General features: G+C 34.1%; 1 protein-coding gene across 6 annotated transcripts in view; it reads right to left on the minus strand.

Annotated features, from left to right (window-relative positions):
• Nucleotides 1-19,138, minus strand: part of FER (FER tyrosine kinase) — a 418,533-nt gene that overhangs the window by 217,985 nt on the left and 181,410 nt on the right. For all 6 annotated transcript variants that reach the window (XM_036123015.2, XM_036123018.2, XM_078066948.1 and 3 more), the window contains one exon: nucleotides 8,269-8,391. In XM_036123015.2, the coding sequence (XP_035978908.1) occupies nucleotides 8,269-8,391 (123 nt within the window). The remainder of the gene's footprint in view (nucleotides 1-8,268; nucleotides 8,392-19,138) is intronic.

Raw genomic sequence — 19,138 nt, forward strand, 5'->3', positions numbered from 1 at the left:
TACTTTAGATATGCTTAGCTCACATTTACCCCTTGCTTATAAAGGCTCTAAATTTTCTTCTGAGTGCAGCTTTGGCTGCATCACTTAAGTTATATGTAAAATTTTATTTTCCCCACCCATTTCCCACATTCATTGATGCAAGCAAGGAATATAGCCCGAGAACTTCAGGGTAAATTCCTCTTTTAAAGGTATTTTTGCTGGAGGTTGGTAAGATCTACGGCAGCTAGGCTATTGATCTGTCTTAACTTGTGAAGTTGTGCTATACAACTTCTGCCCAATCTAAGGTTGGCTACCACGACATAAACTTTGAAGTTGGTAAATTATATACGGTTCTTAGTTTCATGGAATATGCAGTTTATGGATATTTTACTTTTGTTTTCTCTTTGCTATGGTTTCCAGCAGGCAACAGGGTAAAAAACGCTAAGTCATGCAACCATGTTCATGCCAGAAATCCTCTAATACATTTTCTTATATGTTTCTACATGCTTCTCTGAGTCCGTGCACATAGAAACATTTCACAAATACTTTAAAGTGATGAAATGACACACTTCGGGCAATGTTTGTGCTATAAATAACAAATCCTGCCCTTCTACCTGCATTTAAAAAAATTCCAGTGAGTTATTCTTTTAACCTCTTGGGACTCATCTACCTATTCCCATCATCCCTAAAATATTTACAAGGTAAATAAGAAATATATGGAATGATTACTGAAAAACTGAGCTCCTTAGACTGAAAAAATCATAATATTTAAAAGAAAGTATGAGGTAGGCTTGTGGATAAAATACTCCTGAGAGGTCATTTAAAGGACATTAGTGGTCTCCAGGGCCTATTAATTTTGAGTCTAACATTGCTCTTCCTCAAAATAACTGCTGGTAAAGTTTGAGATAAGAAACTGAAAGTCAGTCTAATGTGTTACATGTGCTATGACAGGTTCTTTTATTTTATTAAATGGATCAAGCCTAAAATCCAAGTTTAATTTGACTTCCCAGACTATGCTAACTAAAGGCTGAATATTTCAATATTACCCTGTATTTCCCTTAGCACAACATGCTATATAGTTCCTGCTGGACTAATTTTCATAAAGTCTGACACCATAACTGTCAAGTTCACTGTTACTTCCTAGTGCTAGAATATTGGAATATAGAAAAAAAATTGTTGTTAAACTACTGACATTACTGAGATTGTAGATTATAATTAATGCTAGTGGAGGTTATAGTAAAAAGATGATAAATAGAACCAAGTAAGTTTCAGGACATACCTCGAAAACTTACAAGAAATATGATTTAGGGTAAATGACAATCTCTGGCTTTCCTCACCTAATAATGAGGATAATAATACTCAATTCACAGTTGTTGAAAAGATTTAATAAAATAATAGAAGTAGAGTGTTGTCAACAGACTATGCACTCAACAAATGTCTTTTTTCCTTCCTTCATAATTTAAAATCTTCCAAATTTGCCCTGTGTTGTGATTTATTTGTCATGTGAAAAAGTTTTTAAAGAAGTAAGAATATGGTATTTTACGGTTTCTAACATATATCCACAGAGATTTTCTTACATGATGTTTACAACAACCACGTAGGGTTACTGTAGGCAGTTGACTTGTCCCAGATCACATGGTTGGGAGTGGTAAAAATTGGCATTTAAAATTGGATTCCTTCTGCTCAATTCAGAGGTCCACATGGAGATTTATGTATTCTTGATGAATTTATCCTGAGGAGAACATTTTCTAATTTTTTGTGTTCTTCCACTCTTGAAAGACCTAATAATTGATCTAAGAGAGTTACTCCATGCAATACGTGCCCTCCTTAATACCCATCACCAGGAGTACTGGGTGTTATATGCAAACAATGAATCATGGAACACTACATCAAAAACTAATGATGTACTGTATGGTGACTAATATAATAAAATAAATAAAAATAAAAATAAAAAAGCAAAAAATAAAAATAAAAGAGGCAATTAAATAGGAATCTTAAGAGCAAGCATTCTACTATATCAGTATTTTATTTCCCAAACTGTGGTTTCCATAACTGGAAACCTAATTTGACATGCTATATCTCATTTTCAAGAGAAAAAAAGTCACTTATTTATCTTCAAATTTTAAAAATTCCATACAAATTAACAGCATAAGAGGATTAACTGCAAAAGCACAGCTAGCTAGATGCCTCCTAAAATAATACTACTATGTGTGATATTATGATTTATTGTAAGAAATTATATTTTGTCTTTGTCTCCATTTCTGGCAAAAAGGTCCAAAAACCCTTGGAAATTCCTAAGTGCTGAGGGCCATAAAGATGTCTTTTGTTATGTTAATGATGATGGTTGGGTAACCTAAGGATGGGGCTAGAAAGCTAACCTTGTGATTTGAGAGTTGGAGTTTCAGTCCCACTCTCTTGACCTCCAGGGAGCGAAGAGAGGCTGGAGATTGAGTTCAAGCCCCAGTGCTCAATGATTTAATTAATCATTCCTATGGAATAAAGCCTCCATATAAACCCAGAGGTAGGGAGAGTTTCCAAGTTGGTAAGAGTGTGGAAATTGGGGACAGTTGTACCCTTAGAAATCAAGAAAGTGCCGTTCCCCTTCCCACATACCTTGTCTTATGCATCTCTGACATCTGGCTGTTCCTGAATTATGTACTTTCATATTAATCTGGGCATCTACTAAGTAGATGTTTTTCTGAGTTCTGTGAGGCACTCTAGCAAATTAATTGAACCTAAAGAGGGAGTTGTTGGAACCTCGAATCTATCACCAGGACGTCAGAAGCACAGGTGACAACCTGGAGTTAAGACTGGCATCTGAAGTTGGGCAGAGGAGGGGGGCAGTCTTGTAGAACTGAGTCTTTAACCTATGGGATCTGACTCTATCTCCAAGTAGTGTCAGAACTGAATTAACTGCTTGGTAGCGTGGCGGAGAAAAACCCCAAAAACCCAGCAAAACAAAAATTTAAAAAACAACAATGGGCTGGGGAGAAAAGTTCTTAGAAATTAAAAACATGGGTTTTACTCTAATTTATTTAGATGGCCATATTACTGCAAAAATACTCCCTTGAAATTCACTAGCACTATTAAACATAAACCTTTTGTTTTGAAGAGACTCACTATGAAAACTTATAAAATTTTATACTGAGCTTCTACTCAAATGAATTTCTTAAATTATATAATAAACAACTGACCTTTTTAGATAATATACATTAGTTGTTAAATTAATCCAAATCTGCGTTCACCTCCAAACACTGTTCCATTCGACCACACTGTACCTGCCACACTAGCTTCTGCAGCTCCTCAGTTATACCAAGGAACACTCTTTCCCCAGACACTCATGGAAGATATTCAGCCAATAAACACCAGCACGGCTCTAGAGGTTTGGAGTTGTCATCTGTTCTCATAGGGCCAGTAATCATGCTGTGCTCTTAAAGGCCTTTATTATTACTCCTGCACATAACCATACAGAGAAGTCCTTGGTTTGGTTCACGTTTCTCTTCAAAATTCATTAGGAGGCCTTCTTGGATCACAATGTTTTTTAAAAAAGCAGCTGCCCCTACACACACACGCACACACACACACACACACACACACACATACGTGCACACATACACACCACCCAACCCCTGACCTCATCATCACACTCAGGTCATTATCTTCTTGACAGGCTTCATTTTCGTAGCATTTATTGCACTCAGACATAATATAGATCACTGCCCAGCAGAGAGTGTGTGGTAAGTAAATATTTCCTGAGTAAATAAATAGTGAATCACATATATTTCCCAGTCTTCTTTTTATTAAAAATTTTAAATTATTTTAATAATTTAATTACATAATTAAGGAACATGGGTATAGATTTAAGGAAAAAGAAGTCTCTTTAATTCCATAAAACGTTAAATTGAAAAAGACTTCAACACGTCAAAAACGGTATCACAAGCTTCTATAAAAGGAAAATCATTAAACAGTAATACTGGACGAAGCAAGCTATGTTACTTAACAAGCTATGTGAAATAAACAGTCTTTAAGTGATCTGAAACTAACAGCATGAAGAGAAGACCTAGTTAAGAGTGCAACTTTCTCTTGTATGAAGTGTTCTTTGTTTGCATGTGTCCAACATGAAAGCAATTGCCTCAGACCTGTCTGTCACAGAGAGCCTTCCTCTCTGCAAAAGTCTGCCTCTACTGTTCTGGCATCCTGCACCAAATTCTGATGAAAAGCCACAAGTGCTTGATTTAAGTTGGCAGGCAAGTCATTTGTCTAAAGTTCAACTTAATGGCTCATTGCCTAACTCACCTGAATTTATTCATGAACTTTAATTTCCATTCTGAAAGATATTTCTTTTTAAAAAACAGCTAAGTCTGAAGCAGTATCAAACTTAACAAGGCAAATAAACTTTCAAGTTACAATTTAAATGTTAAAGTTGAACTAGGTGTCTTTCTTAACTAAATTTCATCAAGCCCTATATTTAACCTCAAATCCTAGTTTTGGCACCCAGTATTACTGTTCATTGATTTTTCTTTCATAAAGACTTGTGGTACAGTTTTTGATATGTTACAGTCTTTTTCAATTTAACATTTTATGGAATCAAAGATACTTCCTTTTCCTTAAACCCACACCCTTGTTCCTTAAAATTAGCAGTTTATTCTAGTCTCTGAAGTCTAGGCTCTACAGTCCAGACACATAGGAGGTAAGAACATAGGCTCCCATCTCAGCTCTGTGTCTTATCTGTTGTGTTATCTTGTGCAAATTATTTATGATTTTAAGCTTCAGCTCCTCATTCATCACACTGTATGAGGTTAAAAACAACACTAATCTTGTATGGGGTAATTATAATACTTCATAAGAATATGTAAGGGTTAAATGAGATAGTGCATATCAAACGCTCAGCAGGGAGCTGGTTTCTAGCAATTCAGTGCTTCAACAAACGTTTACTGAACGCCTACGGTGGGTGAGCCCAGGTCTAGGCACTGGCGCTAGAGCTGCTCCAACTGTTAAATGTAATTCTGGCCCTTACGGAATTTACATTCCACTTGAGGAAGACAGACAAGTACAAATACATCATGTGAAGCAATTTCAAGTAAACACAACTGCAGCAAAAAGATACTAAGAGCGGAAGAGGGGAACATAAGGGCTTAAGGGGTTATTTCACGCAAAGTAGTCAGAAAAGGCCTCTGTGATGAAGTGGGAACAGAAACTGACTCAGTAAAGAACAGGCTCTGTGCATCTCCAATGTGCTTCCTAACATAAGAACGATGGTGCTAGGTGATCAATAACCCTTGTTTAAAACAACGGCTTGCATCTTCCATACCTTTTCACAGGCTTAGGGAAGCAGCGCAGGAGAAATGAGCCCGTGGAGGGTGAGGGAGGGATGGCTTGGGCACCCACTAGCTTTATTATCATGAGAAAGTTAAATAAATCCTAATCCTAGATTGTCTAGTTTTCTGTACTTGTGGAGATAGGAAAGAGAATCCTTTGGCCACTGTATCCTCCAGTTAGGCATTATGATGATATACTTGTATTTTCATGGGTAAGAAAGAAATAAATAGGAAGTGAGCAGTAAATTGCTATAAGCAGAAATTATATTGAGACCAAAACAGCATTCTTTATGTAGGCTAAAAGTGAAGTCTGGCAAGATGGAAATGAGATGTTTTACAGCCTAGTATATGGTCAAAGACATTAACTTCTTACACAAATTAAATCAAGAAATAGATTCCTGCTATAAGAGTATAAATAATTTCTCAAAGGAAGATATATAACAGATAATACCACCATAATAAAATCTGTATCAATTTGTTCTTCACTCATAATTGAAAACTGTCTAACTTTTACAACCTCTGCTTTGTGATTTTCTTTTAAAAGCATAATATGATTCATTAAATAACATGCATAACAATATTTACAACAAACAGATAATGATCTGCATATTTCAAATACCAGTACTTTAGATCAGGTTAATAGTCAGCTAGATAAACTTCAAATTTCTACCTCATAAAACAATCATACATAGCTCCTTAATCTTCTATAGCTTTCAGTCTACAGTTATTTTCATAGCTATTGCTATATAAAATGATGAGATAATCAGCTCCACAGCCAGTGTTAGGGGTTTGGGAAAAAGAGAATAATTGACCATGTAACAGTCCACAGAATCTTTTCCATTTATCTAGACTCATTTCATGGAAAACTTTATATAGAGAAGGATATAGCTTTATTTGAAATTATATATTCTTATTCAAGCCCAGATCTGCATTTTTATGTGCCTCTTTTATGGCTCTGGTCTCTCAATTTAGACCTGGCTCAGCAAGTAGAAAATGCAAATATTTGGTTGGCTGTAAAATGGGATATCAATATCTCTGAAAATCCAGTTGCATATCTTGTTGACCTAACATGGGTAAAAAGCATCTTCACTGCGCTGAATTTTATTTTATGCTGGAATTATACTTTAATTCATACTTTTACATGTACAGGTAAGGATACAAAACTCCTGTCACTTATAGTGATAGAGGGAGGGTAGTGGTAGAGGAGAGGTTGAAGACAGCCCCTACATTGATGGTTTGAGCAGCTAAGTATTTGGTGGTATAGGTTTCCCCCATTATCTAAAAGTTTGCTTTATGCCACTCTGCTCTTACCAAAGGCTTACATTAGTACCTGTTTTTGCTAACCAAAAGAAATTCAAAGAGGACTTTCACTTTTGTGAAATGGTAATTTCTTCTTTGCTTTATGTCATTTTGGCTTATAAAAGGTTTCATAGGAACACTCTACTTTTGAATAGTGGGGAAAACTTGTGCCATATACTAAAAAAGGAAGAATAAATTTTGGAGTTAAAGGTGATAAACTCAGTTTTAGGTAAAGAGTAGAAAAATCTCTTTTGTCTTTTGGGAAAGACATAAATGTAAGTTAGGAATATAAATTTGTAAGCCTCTGCTATACAAATAAGTAAATGAAGCCACAGGAATAGATCACCTTAATCATAGGAGAGAACTAGAATTCTGCAGAACAACAGCAGTTCTTCATTTATGGAAGAGGAAACATTGACAGACTTCTCTGTTTTACTAGAGCAAAATGTGACAACCTATTTCAAACTAACAGAGAATTTTTATATGGTTTTCTGAAGTTAAAATGGGGGAAATAGCAAATGGAAAAATATAAATGAAGAAATGAGCCAATCTTATAATTCTAGAAAATTGTGAAAGAAGGCCAATTTCTTAGCCACAGAATTAGTGTTTAGCAACTGACAGTCAAAATCTTCTGTGAAAGCAATGTTAAGGCTCAGCGCCTCAGTAATGACTGAGTAATATAATGTGAGTACAAATATAGACATTATGTTCTAGACTAACAAAGGATAGTATAACAGCTGTTTTGATTTTTTTTTTTTAATTTCTTTAGCAGAATCTGGATTACACATTAGCATTCTTGGGAATAGCACTTGCTTCATATTAAAAGTCATCCCTAGATATATAAAAATTGAATAGCAGACATTAACCTACCAGGTTTTCTGGCTGTTTATGGCTACGCTGTTCTTCATAGTAGATGGCCTCAAAGAAAAGGACTCTTGACTATCCCAATTCAAGTTCTGAGAGAACTTGAATAACGTCAAGTTCTGAAACATCAAAAGTACTCAGAAACCAAGGCAGCTCCATTGCTCCACTTTGGGCCAGGCCCCACAGCATTTACCTTAAAACACAAGCCATCTTCATACCCATTCCTTACCTCACAAATCTCCTAAAGCACATGAAACTAATGTGTTCTGTGCTAGATCTCAGAGGTAAAAATTACCTAGAACAATCTCTCACCCAGCTAGTTACCTGCTGGCTCCACATAAGAAACTTACGATTTACTATATTTGAGAAAAATAGTGTAGCTTTTAAAACTTCTAATGTCTTATAATATATTGTGAACTTAACATCCAAAATTAAAATTCTAATTCACTTGTAATTGCTGGAGATATTCTTTGACTTCTACATCTTAAAATCTTGTATAAACTCAACTCAAAGTCTGAACCTTATAAAGTAAAAAAAAGTGTTAAGTCTTTTAAGGAAAACTGGGAAGGAAAAAAAAAAGAATAGGCCATTTGTAACGCAGCAAACACTGAATAAAAAGGCAACCCATCTTAATAAAACCAAGGAAATGCTATGCTTCAACATTAGTACGATTGGTAATCACAAAGCCCTTTTGTTTCCAAACTTTTATAAATAATGTAAGAACTTTATTTGTTGTGGTAAATGTTAACTCACATTTAAAATATGTATGTGTGTGTATGTGTATATACATACACATAAATGCACTTACCTTAGGAATAGGATTCAGCAGAACTACACCTGATTTCTTAGTGATGACCTGTTTTGTTGTATAGTGATGATCTATGAGTTGAGGAATGTTTGAAAAACCAGTGCCTTCAAATCGATATAGATTCTGGAGAAAGAACAATAAAGTAGAATAAATATGAAGACACTGCTTCAGCAAGACCATACTCAGCAATAAATTAAGTTGCACTAAGAAAAACTATTGTATGAATGTACATAATACTACTGAATGGTTAAGATGGTGAGAGTAAAAATAAATAAATAAAACTCCAACACGCTGAAAAATTTTAACTTTCCATCAAGAAATTAATTTTTATAATGACTAAACATACTTCAAACCATTAAAAAAGAGAAAGAAATGAAGGAAGAAAATGAAAAACTAACAAAGACCTGGAATGCATTTTGCTAAATGATAACCAAAGGACATAAAGCATGAGATACATTTGACTTAATAAACAAGCAATGCATTTACATAATATTTACATATATGCCCCATCTGATAAAACTTCCAAGATCAAAAATAACGTCAAAGCTTGAAGATATTATATTATAGCCAATATAATGATATATATTTGAAGAACACCTCAGATGATCACTATTTCCTACTTACCAATATAGTAGTAATTGGTATTTCTCTTATGGGGTTATTCATGTATTATTCTTTCACCAAAAGTACCTAGTCATTTACACACCATTGACAAAGAAATAAAATGCACAGTGACAAAACTGCAAATATCAGCATGCTCAAATCTTGCACTTTGTGGTTTTATAACATTAGATAAGTAACATTTTCTCAAACTCCGCCACAACCTCTTTTCTGTGTCTTCATATTTCAAATAGGCATGCAGGTCGGTTATCAAATGAATAAATTGATAGCAGTAAATTTAGCAAATAAAAAATATCTTATTGGCCATACTTTTCAATGCAGGAAGCACTGGAATGCATTGTAATGTATTAAAAACTTCTATCGGACTGTTCACAAAGTGCTCGCCCATACATATACATACAGGTCATACGTACAGATACCAACATGAATATGCTCTAAGAAAACTGTTAAGAAATAAGAACATTTAAAATTACCTAAATTTGGATATTATTTATATTACTGGAAGATTATTTCATAGTTAAAAGATTTAAAAAATTAAAGCTCCTTTTCCATAGTATAAGATTCAATTTACCAGAATTCAACTTATAGACCACCTTTAAATGGATATTTGTTTTATCAAGTGAGGGTCAAACAGGAGTTAGCTGACTATAAAACTAACCATAGAATATAATTTAACTCAAGGCAGTTTGCGTTAGAGTCAATTCAGGGCAAATTGTTAATAAACTGCCTAAAGAATTTTTGTATATAGCAGCCAGACCTACTATGATATATTAACAACAATGTTAAGAATATTTCTTACTGAAGACGCTAATCTATTATTAGGCATGCAATGTGCTGAGCAAGTTCTCTCAGTGTCTCAGTTAATTCATTGGTGAAACAAATAATATTTGGATCTTCTCAAAGAGTAAATATGAGGCTTGACCAAGTATCAACATGCAAACCCTTGTGCCCAGTATATGGCACATGGTACACACTCAATTATTAAATCACCAAAGCAATAATAATCCTTGGGTTACAAAAATAATTCCAAACCCAGATATAGGAAAAGAAACATTTTCAAAGAATACCTTAAAGTGTAAATCACATTTTCTCAAGGAATAATCATTATCTGTAAATAATCAGGTATCCTGGAAGGCATTCTTACATTAAATTGTTTAAGAAATAAAGAAATGTAAAAGGTTATAGAAATGTAACATGTAATAACAATAGTAACAATGGTAATATTTCAACCAAATATACAGTATTATATCCTTGAACATTGCTGAGAGTAAATCTTAAGCATTCTCACCATGCACACAAGAAAGTATTTAACTTTCTTAACTGTGAGGTGTTAAATATCTTAATCCTGGTAATCATTTTACAATGTATATCAAACCATCATGTTGTACACTTTAAATATATATAATTCTGTTAGTTAATATTTACTGACAATGCATTCCTCCATAAAGTTAAAAATTTATATACTGTTACTCCCTTTGTCTGATTCCTTCAGTCTACTCTTAATATAGCATCAGGAGATCCTGTTACAGTAGATCATTCCATTACTTTGCTATATTCTTATCTCTCTCAGAATAAAAGCCAAAGTCTCTACCATGGTCTATAAGACTCTACATAATCTGTCCTCTAGCATCTCTCTTACCACTACCCCCACCCCCACTTCCCTCCAGCCACACTCCTTTCCTTCTTGTTGTAAAACACACTATATATACTCCTTAGTCAGGGAGTTTACATTTGCTGCTTGAATAGTTCCTCAGATGGCCATATGGATAATGGTTCCCTTACTTTTTCCAGTCTTTCAGCATAAATCACCTTTTCAGTGAGGTCTTCTCTGACCACCCTATATAATATTCAATTCCCCATTTTCTCACCCCAGCTAAATTTCTTATCTCCTTTTCCATATTAAATTTTTCTCCTCAGAACTTACCACCATCTAATATCATACATAATTTATTTTTCTTGTTTATTGCCTATCTTTTCTAGGATGTAAGCTCATGAGGTGATAAATTTTTACATTTCTTTTCTTAGAAAAAATGTCTATTTTTATTTTATAAAAGAGGCAAGTATTCCAAATTCATTGATGATGACAAGTGGTTCCAGTGATGTGACAATTAACTGGCTTTTTTTCCCCCAAAAAGAATAAAAACATTCCTCATATCTCTTTAAATACAGATTTTTTTGTTTTTTTGGTCCCTCAACTTTATTGTCATTTTTTTAAATTTTATTTTATTATGTTATGTTAATCACCATACATTACATCATTAGTTTTTGATGTAGTGTTCCATGATTCACTGTTTGCATAGAACACCCAGTGCTCCATTAGTATGTGCCCTCTTTAATACCCATCACCAGGCTAACCCATTCCCCCACCCCCCTCCCCTCTAGAACCCTCAGTTTGTTTCTCAGAGTCCATAGTCTCTCATGGTTCGTCTCCCCTTCCAATTTCCCCCCCTTCATTTTTCCCTTCCTACTATCTTTTTTTACTTTTTTTTAACATATATTATTTGTTTCAGAGGTACAGGTCTGTGATTCATCAGTCTTACACAATTCACAGCACTCACCATAGCACATACCCTCCCCAGTGTCTATCACCCAGTCACCCCATCCCTCCCGTCCCCCCCACCACTCCAGCAACATTCAGTTTGTTTCCTGAGATTGAGAATTCCTCATATCAGTGAGATCATATGATACATGTCTTTCTCTGATTGACTTATTTCGCTTAGCATAATACCCTCTAGTTCCACCCACATCGTTGCAAATGGCAAGATTTCGGGTTTTTTGATGGCTGCATAATATTCCATTGTATATATATACCACATCTTCTTTATCTATTCATCTGTTCATGGACATCTTGGCTCTTTCCACAGTTTGGCTATTGTGGACATTGCTGCTATAAACACTGGGGTGCACGTACCCCTTCGGATCACTACATTTGTATCTTTGGGGTAAATATCCAGTAGTGCAATTGCTGGGTTGTAGGGCAGCTCTATTTTCAACTTTTTGAGAAACCTCCATACTGTTTTCCAGAGTGGCTGCACCAGTTTGCATTCCCACCAACAGGGTAGGAGGGTTCCCCTTTCTCTGCATCCCTGACAACATCTGTCATTTCCTGACTTGTTAATTTTAGCCATTCTGACTGGTGTGAGGTGGTATCTCATTGAGGTTTTGATTTGGATTTCCCTGATACTGAGCAATGTTGAGCACTTTTTCATGTGTCTGTTGGCCATGTGGATGTCTTCTTTGGAAAAATGTCTGTTTATGTCTTCTACCCATTTCTTGATTGGATCATTTGTTCTTTGGGTGTTGAGTTTGATAAGTTCTTTATAGATTTTGGATACTAGCCCTTTATCTGATATGTCATTTGCAAATATCTTCTCCCATTCTGTCGGTTGTCTTTTGGTTTTGGTGACTGTTTCCTTTGCTGTGCAAAAGCTTTTTATCTTGATGAAGTCCCAATAGTTCATTTTTGCCCTTGTTTCCCTTGCCTTTGGCGATGTTTCTAGGAAGAAGTTGCTGTGGCTGAGGTCGAAGAGGTTGCTGCCTGTGTTCTCCTTTAGGATTTTGATGGACTCCTGTCTCACATTTAGGTCTTTCATCCATTTTGAGTTTATTTTTGTGCGTGGTGTAAGGAAATGGTCCAGGTTCATTCTTCTGCATGTGGCTCTCCAATTTTCCCAACACCATTTGTTGAAAAGATTGTCTTTTTTCCGTTGGACATTCTTTCCTGCTTTGTCAAAGATGAGTTGACCATAGAGTTGAGGGTCCATTTCTGGGCTCTCTATTTTGTTCCATTGATCTATGTGTCTGTTTTTGTGCCACTACCATACTGTCTTGATGATGACAGCTTTGTAATAGAGCTGGAAGTCCAGAATTGTGATGCTGCCAGCTTTGCTTTTCTTTTTCAACATTCCTCTGGCTATTTGGGGTCTTTTCTGGTTCCATACAAATTTTAGGATTATTTGTTCCATTTCATCACAGTATCCCCATGGTCTAGAACAGTGCCTGGCATGTATTGCCTGGATCAATAAACATGTATGAATAAATGAAATATAATGCATATAAAATGAGTGTGAAGCTAAAGAGACAAATCAGATAACTTAACTTGGAAATTAATACTGAAAACACAGACTCACGCAAACAACACACTGGAGTACAATGTCTAATAAAAAGTAAGTAACATGATAAAATTTACACAGAATCAAATTTCAGATCAGTGACTAGTATCATAATATAATGTCTTATATAAAATTCTAACACACCTCTGAAACAGTGAATGGAATAATGGGAATTTTCACTTAAGAACATATCTACCTTTTAAGTTAAAGAGAGTTTTCTGCCACTGACATAGTAATCATGATGAAGACAGGGAGTGATACAAGCAGCAGTACTTACTTCATGGGATGAAATAAGAAACTGATTTCTAGCAATTATCCTTATAAAGCAATCAGTTCAACATCAGTGAAGTTCTCAGAGTCCTAACTGCGCAAAACCAGTTAACTCACTTTATCGATGAAGATACAGTAATGAATCTAAAAACAATGCTAAGATGACATATGCTTAAAAAGTTCAGCTAAGGCTCAAGCTAAAGTCAAGAGTAGCACATTCACAAAAACTGCTGAGGACTTGTTTCTTGATACTCTCAAAATTCCGAATATTATAATCTGACCTTGTTACAAATCTGTGTAAATTTCTTGTAGCTCAAATGACATGAGGTTTCGTTCACATACAAATGGATTATTTTTTAAGTTTTCTACATAGCTTTGGCAATAATACAACAGAGAGAATCCAGACTAATCTTTAAATCAGACACTCTTCTTTGGAGCTAAGGTTGCTACTAATGATCTCTTAAGTGACTTCCAACAGAAGCAATAAAAAATAGTAGTTAGAATAAATTTTTGCAAATTTCTACAAAGATCATTTTGTTGATTGTCATTTGTAATACACGATTACATATCATGTAATATGTCATTAAAATAAAAGTATGAATAAAAATATGATATAACTCAAATTTTATAAATTATATAGATACCTATGATTAGAATATATCAAAAAAATCTCAAAGAATATACACTGAACCCAGAAGGTGGTGTTAGGAAAACATTTGCTACATCTAGAGCTTATTTCTGAGTTATCACTGTGCTACTTAAGAATCAGTCATGCATATGGATGAAAAACACATAAAAAACAGAATCAGATTTTGTTTCTATACATACTTCCAGAGTACTGTTATTATACAAAGAAGTCAGGACAGAATACACACATAAAAATGAGAAGGGGATTCAATGAATGTATAATCTGAAATAATATGCCTGAGTAGATCCCCTGAAAAAGAATTGAGAACAAGCAGGCTTAAGGAAAAGCAAGCAAACAAGCAAGATAGATTTCTGAAAGAGGCAGCTGAGATGAATAAGCTAAATAAAAAAACAAAAGGCTAAATAAAACATTCCTTTTTTTGGTAAAATACCTAAAAATGAAAATATAAAACATAAGCTCTAGCTTTCTCAAATAAAAACGGCACATGGAATACTTATAAGTAACTCATTAAACCAGTACACAGGAAAGATTGTCGGAGAGTTTGGGAAATAGTATTAATATGGTTTCGGTATGTCTTTTCCTAGTTAACTTTTACTCATTCTTCAGATGTTGTCTCAAACTTAACTTCCTTAAGTTTCCCAGTTAAAAGCTTTTATAGCAATGTGTATCTACAGCTTTATAATTATTACTTTATGGTTTATAATTATATATAACGTGTGATTTACAAGTGACTGTGAGCCTCCCTCCTAGACTATAAGCTCCACCATTATATCCCTGGACCTTAAAAGTACTCAATCAGTATTTCCTGGAAATTAATATTAATGAGGTTTTGGAAAGGCTTTGTTTAACTGTTAAGAAGAAAGTCTCCTAAGTCTTTAATCATGTGTCAGGGACACAGAAAATGGATACCTTATCACAGTTTATTTTGACTTCAAGTTATTTATTGCCTTCTCTTGGGTCCTTGAAGGATAGGAGTAGAGTGATTAAAATAACTCTAAATATACAACAATAAGGCACAAACTTGGAATCAACTGTCATTCAAACAAGTCTGGAATTTACTCGCTTTCCTTCAGTCTTCCTTAAGTTTCATGGCATGAATTTAAAAATACATGTAGTTCAAAGAGCCTAGAGATTATGACAACAACAGAACAAAGTAAACCTGTCTAGTACATGCAGAGACTAAATCTACCAGCTCGAAGTGGAACTTAGCACATAATAGACATCCAATAAATACCTGTTGAATGAATCAGTGATTTAATACATTGAGCTACCCAATTTCACACAATAATTACAACCTCCACTTTGGGGTTATTTTTGTTTTATTGACTCATATCCCTGGGCCTTACATATTACTCACTCAATTAGTATTTCCTGAATAAATGGATAAAGAAATAAATGATGATGATATGCCATTATATAGAGGATTTTTTGTTTTATTTTAAAATATTTATTATTATGTTGTTATTTTTAATTCACCATATGTTATTTCAAATTTTCTTGGCGCCATCATCCCTAATTCTGCATCTTTAATATTTCTCTGTTCATGAATTCTACCAATGTCTCACCTACTACGTTTTAAGTTCACTGAGAAGTAGGCCATACATTTTTCAGTTTCATCTCCTTACACTGAATAACATGGTACTTTGCAAAAAATGGGTTTTTAGCAAATGCCTGTCATATAAATAAATTAGAGAAATATAACTGGGCACTTTCCCATTAATATTAAGATCTCTCTGGAGCACTTCTGTCTTACTACATGTATTTTTGTTTTATCATACACAAAAATAAAGATTTGCATCTACATTTACTTATCAAATGGAACAATGCTATGTGAATCTCTATGAAAATCTATCAACATTTATGACACAAAATAAACAGTTTCAGGAACAAATTCTAAATATGTTTAGGTACAAACTCCGTTATATCAAACACCCTACCCAGGCTGGTAACTATGGAACTGGTCGGTGACTAATGCTAGAATTACACTGAGATTCAGATGTTCCTAGATATGCTTAATATTATCTGGCTTTATGAAATTAATATATTTAGTGTCCAATAAAAAGTACAACACTTCTTGCTTGAAGAGTTAAGACAAAAGGTAGATATTCTCTGCTAGAATAGTAAACAATGTAAAAATTGAAAGTATCCGTGTCCATCTTGATCATTCATAATGTTCACATTATGTTCACAGCATGCAGAGTTTCACCACATGTTAAAAAGTAACTGTGTGATGCATACAAAAAAAAACCCAGCTTCAAAATAATTGCCATCCTACACTGCAGTTGACAGAGACAATGTTGCTAAAATGCCATTATTTGTGATTGATGAATACCTCAAACTTAAATATATAAATTCTAAAACAACACTTTCATTATTATTTAAATTTCATAAATAAATCTCATGGAAACCAAAAAGACATTTTTTAAATTAACTTTTCGAATTACATGGATGTTTCTTACAAAATACATTTGTATTTTTTCTCAGATAAACTCATCAAACAATGGTAAAAATTTTTACCTAATATTTGCATAGCACTTTATACCTTATAAAACATGTATTTACTGATTTGATTCCCACAATCATGATACAGGCTGTTAACCCCATTACTTTCCAAACCATAGACCTTCTAAAATGCAGAACTGGGATGGAATCCCAAGTCTTATGATAACAAGTTCAATGCTTTTTTCATGTTATTTGGTATTTTTCTCATTTTCTAAAATCTCAATTTCCTTATGTCTTCACCTCTTAGGACACCTATCCCCTCATTTATGTACAGCCTTTATAATCTACTATTAGATTATAAACTCCTTGATTGGACTATAATAGGCAACCATTAAATATCTGACAATGAATTCCCCCATTTATTGGCCCTTTCAAGCAACATGTATATGAGGAAGGAAATGGGATAATTTTAGCTCACAGAGTATTTACCCACACAAAATGAAAAAGAATTAAAAACTCTCCCAAAAGTCTAGATCACCTCAAAACTCCTATTTTCTACTGATTGAAGAACACGTTATATAGTAAGAATTAACTAAATAAAATTAGGCAGTGGAAAACCTGAGGCATTCACAGAAATGCAAGCACTCTCATCCTAAACAGAGACCTTTGCAAAATTTCAATGACAGAAAGAAGCTGAATAAAATCTTCAGATGTGAACCTGCAACAATGTCTTTTCAGGATCTATTATACTGTTCATTTTAGTCACTTAAAGTGAAAATATTAAAGACAAATGGTAATTTGCAAGTAGACCCTTTCCTTTTTGTTTCTAAGAATACTAATTTAAATTCCTACAGTTACATTTTAAACTATAAGTGGTAATAGGGAAATATTTCAGTCTTGTTTAATGTATGACATATTTTTAAAATGGTAACTTTCAGAGCTTAGAAAATAGAGGGAGACATTCACATAAATTTTAGTTTATACTTTACCTATGACCTTTCCTTCTACAATTTGCATACCGTTTTATAAATATTGCTAGCACGGTCACAGGTTGGAATAGGGAAGCTTGTCTACATCCATAACTTAAAGGCACATACAAATTATAAAAGAGTTTGCCAAGGAAATGAGGAATGACATATTACTAGAAACAGTAGGTTGGATGTACGAACATAGGAAAATATGATTTTGAAGTTGAGGTCTGAATACTACACAAAATTAACAAGGCTATGAAAATTATAATATAAACCTTAATGGATTTATTCCTTTTATAACCCATCTGAATGGCATCTATTTTCATTTAAATATAATTTCTAGATGTGAATATATGAAATGCCACTGTATACTCTGAAATGGTTACTTTCATGGTATGTGAATTTCACCTCAGAATTATAGATATATATACATTAATACATACATATCTACCTAAAACCCTCTGGCCTTTATCTAATGATAATGGTTCAATCTTTTTGTAAGATAATTAGTATTATTCCAGTGCCTGGACATAAAATGAAATCTTAGACAGCCAGCTTGAAAATGCACACTATTTGAAATGCTGGAGTAAAAAATGACAAATAGAGGCCTTCATATACTAAAATTACTAAAAATTTTTCCGTGGGTAAAGTTAAACAAAATTTTGAGATTACTCTTCATCTGTTCAATGCTTAATCAAAAATATAACAAACATAAGTAGTTTAGCAGTATTTAAAGTTCAATAAATAAATTAGTATTAGAAGAAACAATGTGAATAAATCAGTTTAAAAATTTTTCATCTATTTCTATTATTGTTTATTAATGCCAATAACCTAAATTAATAATAAAGCTAATTCAACTATCATTGTCCCACTTATTAAGGAATTTCATTATCCCTATTTAACAACATATTTCTTAAAATCTCTCATGATACATTTTTTTTTAAATTTTATTTATTTATTTGAGAGAGTGAGCGAGAGAGAGCACAATCTGGTGGAGGGTCTACGTAGAGGAAGAGGGAAGAACAGGCTCCCCACTGAGCAGGGAGCCCGATGCAGGACTCGATCCCAGGACCCTGGGATCATGACCTGAGCTGAAGGCAGACAAGTAACTGACTGAGCCACCTAGGTGTCCCTCTCATAGTACATTTTTGACAGCAATTTCAAGGGCCAATTTTAGGAGCATAAAAGGAAAAACTGTGATAATCATATTTTTAGTTTTTATTTTAAAATAGCTTTAATGTTCAAGTTTAACTTAAAATATTTTAAATGTTTAATTTAAAATATTTTAAATGTTTAATTTAAAATATTTTAAATGTTTAACTTAAAATATTTTAAATGTTTAACTTAAAATATTTTATTTTATTTTTTTTTTAAAGATTTTATTTATTTATCTGACAGAGAGAGACACAGCGAGAGAGAGAACACAAGCAGGGGGAGTGGGAGAGGGAGAAGCAGGCTTTCCACTGAGCAGGGAGCCCGACGCGGGGCTCGATCCCAGGACCCTGGGATCATGACCTGAGCCGAAGGCAGACGCTTAAAGACTGAGCCACCCAGGCGCCCCTAACTTAAAATATTTTAAATGTTTGGAGCACTGGGTGGCTCTGTCGGTTAGGCTTCGGACTCTTGATTTTGGGTTAGGTCATGATCTCAGGGTTGTGAGATGAAGCCCTGCATCGGACTCTGTGCTCAGCTAGGAGTCTGCTTGAGATTCTCTCCCTTCCTCTCCCTCTGCCCCTCCCCCTGCTTGTGCTCTCTAAATAAATAAATATAATCTTTAAAAATATGTATATTTTAAATGTTTATAT

This window comes from Halichoerus grypus, chromosome 2, assembly GCF_964656455.1.
Source record: "Halichoerus grypus chromosome 2, mHalGry1.hap1.1, whole genome shotgun sequence".
NCBI classification, from domain to species: Eukaryota; Metazoa; Chordata; class Mammalia; order Carnivora; family Phocidae; genus Halichoerus; species Halichoerus grypus.